Source organism: Diachasma alloeum, unplaced genomic scaffold (genome assembly GCF_001412515.2).
Source record: "Diachasma alloeum isolate Michigan unplaced genomic scaffold, Dall2.0 Dall_scaffold_00350, whole genome shotgun sequence".
Lineage (NCBI taxonomy): Eukaryota > Metazoa > Arthropoda > Insecta > Hymenoptera > Braconidae > Diachasma > Diachasma alloeum.
The window spans coordinates 186460-192782 of record NW_021680489.1 but is presented as its reverse complement, the minus strand read 5'-3'; the positions used below and the strand labels follow the sequence as shown (position 1 = coordinate 192782).

The 6323-nt window shown below is 46.2% G+C and overlaps 1 protein-coding gene across 1 annotated transcript; it reads right to left on the bottom strand.

Annotated features, from left to right (window-relative positions):
- Positions 1–358: 358 nt before the first annotated feature.
- Positions 359–4459, bottom strand: LOC107040961. The gene is made up of 5 exons (XM_015261299.1): positions 3988–4459; positions 3174–3490; positions 2679–3059; positions 1710–2407; positions 359–1652 (listed from the first exon to the last, which is right to left on the bottom strand). Exons 1-5 carry the CDS (start codon positions 4457–4459, stop codon positions 359–361), a joined length of 3162 nt encoding a protein of 1053 aa, XP_015116785.1.
- Between the last annotated feature and the right edge of the window lie 1864 nt (positions 4460–6323).

The following is a 6323-nucleotide window of genomic DNA, read 5'->3' as shown; positions in this document are numbered from 1 at the left end:
ATATATATATATATATATATATATATATATATATATATATATATATATATAGAAGTACTATAGAGCCAATCCTGATGTCTTGAGATGGGTGATGCCACTTCAAGCTGGACTGCGGATGCTGAAGACAGCTAGTGGACCACCGTTTCCAAAAGTACTAGACCTTCTGCTAGATAAGCTGCCAATGGGACAAACGAGCGACGTTCAAATCGTCCAGAAAAGGCTCAGGTACCGCGGCCAATGCTTAGCCAATCAGGAAATGTCCTGGTGTGAAAGCACTGATGTCATCAGGATCCTCCGAGAGTGGTTCAAGTGGTCGAGAGTTGAGCACGGCTTCGATTTGCGCGAGTAAAGTGGTGAGTTACTCAAAAGTGAGCATAGCATCACCGATCGTTCTGTTGAGATGGAACTTCACCGACTTCACCGCAGCTTCCCATTTACCTCCGAAGTGCGGAGCACCTGGAGGGTTAAAAGACCATCTTGTTCCGTCATTGAGCAAAAGATGAGCGAGCTGTTCAGACACCTTTGATACCATCGAGAAGAGCTTCTTCATTTCTTTGTCGGCTCCGAGAAAGTTTGTTCCGCAATCGGAAAACAGATTCCTACAGATCCCGCGCCGGGCAACGAAATGACGATACGCAGTTATGAAGTCTTCAGCTGAATAGTCTGATACGACTTCGAGATGAACCGGGGGCGTAGCCATGCAAACGAAAATTGCAAGCCATCCTTTGCATGATTTATGACCACATCCTTTCCATGAGCGGAGCGACACTGGTACGGCGTAATCAACTCCAGTGTTAAGAAACGCATGGCCAGGTATGAGACAAGCAACTGGAAGCTGACCCATAAACGGTTGAGCTCGAATTCCTCGCTGTCTGGCACAAGCAACACAATTCAAAAGAAACGACCTAACTGGAGCTCTTCCTCCGAGGATCCAGTAGGATTTCCTGAGCTGGCCAAGTGTGAGCTGCGGTCCTCCATGCAGAGTTCTGAGATGAGCATCCTTAATGATAAGCTGGGCAAACTGAGACTCCTTCGGTACAATGACTGGATGCTTGTTTTCGCCGTCGAGCTGAGCAAACTTTAACTTTCCGTCAACACGAAGAACTCTCTGATGATCCAGAAACGCTGTCAGACGAGTCAGCGGGCTCGATGGACTAAGTTTCTGCCCTCTGGACAGAGCTATCAGGTCCGTAGAGAGATATGCCGATTGACTGGCTTTGATCCAGAAGAGTCGGGCTTGCTCGATATCACCAGGGTTGAGTGGTATTCCCAACGAGGAACCAGGAACCTTCCTGAACCGAGCAATAAACCGCTGACAAAGAGCTGTCACTCTGAATAGCTCACTGAGAAAGGAGTAACGATGAACTAAATCCCAGATCTCGGTGCGCTGGAGTTTAACATTGAGCACGACACCAGGTTTCTCTTTCAGATCCGCTGATGCCACTGGGGAAATACCGAGAGATGGCCAAGATGATGAGCTATTCATGAGCCATGGCGGCCCTTGCCACCAGAGCTTATGAGACGAGAGTTGAGCTGTGGTAAGACCCCTAGATTCGCAATCTGCTGGATTCTTTTTGCCAGGAACGAGTTTCCACTGAGCATTTGATATCTCCTGAATAAGCTGAACCCGATTCTTGATGAATTCCTTCCATCTAGAAGGGTGCGCGCTGATCCACGTGAGCGTAAATGAAGAGGCGGTTCACAAGTACGTCGGAGCTTCGGAAAGGTTGAGCTGATCTTTGACGAGCTTCACAAGTCTAGCAAGAAGAACAGCAGCCATGAGTTCCAATCTTGCTATTGTCAACCGTTTCAGAGGGGCTACTTTCATTTTCGAGCAGATCAAACAAATCCGAGGCTCTTCATTTCCATTAAAGACTTGGAGATAGACTATGGCTGACATTGCGAGAGTAAAAGCATCTGATAATCCGTGAATTTCAATCGACGAATTCTGGAGCAGGCCTAACCATCTTGGAACAGATAGGTTCGAGAATAGAGTGAGAACATTCCGAAAACTTTTCAAACGCTGAGCCATTTGATCTGGAACTTCATCATCCCAGCCGAGCTTGCCACTCCAAGTCTCCTGCATGAGCAGCTTCCCTCTGATCACTACAGGAGATAAAACTCCGAGCGGGTCATAGATCTGAGGTATCTCTGAGAGTATATTCCTCTTACAGACTTTCAATTCATCGTTGGTCTGAGTTGAGAAGACAAAGTTATCTGAGCTCGGCTGCCGTGATAACCCAAGTATCCTGGTCGTCGAATCTTCATATACTCGCTGGTCATTAGAAGTACTGTCAGGATCAAGCCACTGCAGTAACACTGGACTATTGATGTGCCATTTCGGCAGAGGCATTCCTCCAGCAGCAGAGAGATCGCGAAGTTGACGGGCTGTTTCTATGAGCTGATCCTGAGTATCCGCACCTCCACAAATGTCGTCGACGTATCTTCAGTTCACAATAGGCGAGATGGCCAATGGAAATCTATGTCCCTCATCCTCTGAAAGTTAGAGAAGAACACGATTTGCGAGAAATGGAGCTGATCTAGTACCGTAAGTAATGGTGGTCAGTTGATACGTCGCAATTTCACCACTTGAGTTGGTCCATAATATCTGCTGCAGGGGCCAGTCATCTTCATGTACTCGGATCTGCCAGAACATTTTAGTGATGTCTGAAGATTACCTTGTTCAGCCTGCTCCAAAAAATAACATCAAAGATATCATGCTGAATCTTAGCCCCTGTGTGGAGGATATCGTTGAGCGATTTTCCTGAGCTGGTCTTCGCTGATCCATTAAACACTCCTCTCAGTTTCATCGTTTCGCTGCTTCCTCTGACAACACCATGATGAGGCAGGTAGTAACTCTCCTGAATGCCAGACGAGCCTACTTGAGGCTCCTCGGAGACCCTCAACTCTCCTGAAGCTTGCGCTCCATGTGGTAAGGTCATCTCGTCAGAACAACCGGCGGTCTCCGCCTGAACCGAAGACGAAGAACCAAAGTGAGAGCGAGTTCTTAGCCTCATGTGGTCGAGATCTGCATATTCCCTGAGGAAGTCAGAGTAGAGCTAGAGAAAGCGCTGATCTTTTGAGATTCTTCCGAGCATCCGATGCAAACATGCTAGAGCTGGACGACGCGAACTACCTAATAACGAAACTGGAGCGGAAAGGGGCAAACGAACGATGTAACGACCTGAGGTGTGTCTCGCGTACGTCTGACGAAAGTGCTGTTCGTACTTCAACTCCTCTTCTGAGAGGCTCGAGTCCCTGTACCCAAGGATTTCCTCCCGAACCCAGAACTTGATCAGAAGATCATGGAGCTCTTCATTCAAAACGCTGACGTGATGAGTAGAGCAAGTGGTCTTTTGATTCGATCCCGTTGGTCCAAAAATGATCCAGCCAAAACTGATTAGCTGAGCAACAGAAGCCTGCGCTCCTCCTTTAATTACGCTGGGCTTAATGAGTTTTCCAAAAACGTCAGATCCGATGAGAAGGTCAACTGGTGCAGAAACTCGAAAATGAGGATCAGCGAGCTGCGAATTCTCGAGATGGTCCCACTAGAGATCCTCTGCTGAGAAGGTTGGCAGCGAAGACGTGAGTTGATCAAGAAGTTGGACCGAAACATGAATGCGTTCGGCAGAGTGAATCGATTGAAGCTTGAGATGTACTTCACCGGACGGTATCCTAAACGATGATTCACCTACTCATGAGATGTAGATGGAACTACGCTGGTTCTTCAATTTCAACTTCCGAACTAGCTTATCTGAGATGAGCGAGAGCTCGGAGCCTGGATCCAATAAAACACTCAACCTGAATACACTCGAACCTGATACGGAGGGCAAAAATCCTTAATGAGAAAAGCTAAACTGTTTGCAATAAGGACTCCAGGCCGAGAGGTTTACGCAGAACAACTGCGAGCCGAACAAGAAATCGCCGCTTGGGACGGTTCGCTTCATTGCTGAGGATGAGCTGAAGTCGTAGCCTGAACAGAATCACCTGCGTGAGTGTAGGTCGTGACAGGGACGCTGGTCATCGAAGCCGAACCGTTCTGCTGCTGAGCTCCTGAGTCATTGAGAGAAGCCATCTGGGATGCAGAACCACTTTGATCTGGATGAGAAGAGCGGTCTTGATGGAGCATTGTATGGTGCCTGTCTTGGCAGAGCTTGCATCTACTGGTAGTCTGACACATTCTGATACTGTGCTTGCCCATACAACAGTAGCAGAGAGGAAGTCGATTAACAACTTCCTTGCGAGCGCCGGGCGTCAGACTCTTAAAGCCGCTGCAGGAAGCGATATAATGCTCTCCCCTGCCGTAGGAACAAGGGTACCGGCTCGTCTCAGCCCATGCTTTAGCTGGAGTGGGCTGTATTTTTTGAGGTGGGCCTTGAGACTTCTGCGATGACTGTTGAGTGGGTCGAAAAGAACCGCATTCACCATAGGGTTGGACTTGGCTTGCGACCTCGATCATGAGTTGTTATTGCCGATCGACGAGTGTGAAGAGACCGGAGCTGACTTGGAGTTAGAGGACACTCCCTCCAAGCTCTCCTTAGCGCGCGCACGACCTTGCAGAAAATCGAACAACTCCGTGAGGGTAGGGTATTCAGTTGATGCCCCGATCTTATTCTCCCACGCTTCACGCAGCTTATTGCTCAACCGATCGACAACGATGTGCACCACCACTAGATCTCAGTGTTCAGTGGGGGAGCTGAAGGTCTTAAGAGCGCTCAGTGCTTCTGAGGTTGCAGTGGTCAAGCGATTCAGCTCCTTTGAAGTTTGGGCTGCCATTGGAGTTGGGCTGAGGAGCTGATCAAACTGAGCAGCGAGCGAACGACGCTTGTTCTCATACCGAGAAACCAAGAGATTCCAGGCGATGGAAAATGAATCCTCTGAGATGGGCAAGTTTGTGATTAAGCACAATGGCTCGTCAGCGAGACTGATGCGGAGGTAGTGCATTTTCTCAACTCCCGAAATCTCTGGATTTAACCCAACCATTGATTGGAACAGGTCGCGAAAAGGTCTCCAGAGTTTATAATCTCCAGAGAATTTAGGAATCGAAATCTTAGGGAGCGCTCTCCTAGTGGATCCCTGCGAAGAATTATGGTCATTAACTGAGCCGCGTCGAGTGTGATTGAGGTTGGCCGCGCCGATTGATTTTCTCAATCAATTGCGTTAACGTAATTTTAGCAGCGGCGTAATGCTCAAGCGAAGTATCGAATATCCCGGCTTTGATATAAGGAAGATCAGCGAATGCGTCGATCTTGGCGACCTCGTTAATTAATTTCTCATGAGCCGTTTGAAGTTTCTCCCAATAAACCTCGAGAAGTGCAACACCGAGTTGATCAAAAATATCAGTGGTCGATTCTCCGAAAAAATATCGGCAATTAATTTAGCACGAGATGTATGAAGAGTAATCAGCGCGTGCAGTGCTGCCATCCTCCCGAATAGTCGAAGGTAAAAAAAAAACGGAAACCCAAAATAATGTTGAAAAAAACTGAATAAATGAGAGAAACTTGTCGAAGGTCAATGACGACGACTCCAAATACTGAGGTCCGATGGTCAAAAACCCGAATTTGGGCAAAAAATCTCGAGAGAAAAAAAAATTCGAATTGCAATTCGATTTTCTTTGTAATAATCGCCAGCCCGATGATCAAAAGAAAAAAAATAAGTAAATTCAACAGAAGAACTAAACGAATACACTAGTCACTTCCCTTTAGAAGAGCTGGTCAATTTGAACTTCCCGCCTGATAGGTACAGTAGGCCGGGTTGAGGTTACGGCGCCCAAATGCGGAATATCGAGTGCACCAACTACTGAAACTCAATTCTCTAGAATACGGTAGTCGCTTGATTAGAGTGAAGGTTGAGCGGACAATCCCCTTGAGAAACAGAATGAGGAGTGATCCAATCGTTGAATTGATCATATAATAAAAAATTTTAATATAGAGTAAAATTCTCGGACACACAGAATTATACTGTTTGCATTCTATTGCAGAAAATTGTTATATTCATAAGTTCAATGTTTTTACTTATTTACTATACTGAAAAATTCTTGAATCAAGTACTATTTCTAACGTAATTTGATTATTCACTCGGCGTCCATATAAAATCTCATCATGACTAATATAATTGGTGTAGCTATTTCGAAAATACTTCTATCATTTTGGTCATTCGTGGCTTGAATATGCAATTCAGAATTAGTGATGCGCAGAAAACAATGCAACTAATACTATTTCATGCCTCACTTACGCTCTCTTTAAAAAGTTCACAACCCTGAAAATACCATATTAAAAGGAAGCAGTAAATTGAATAGTCATATATCTGCCATAGCAAAATCG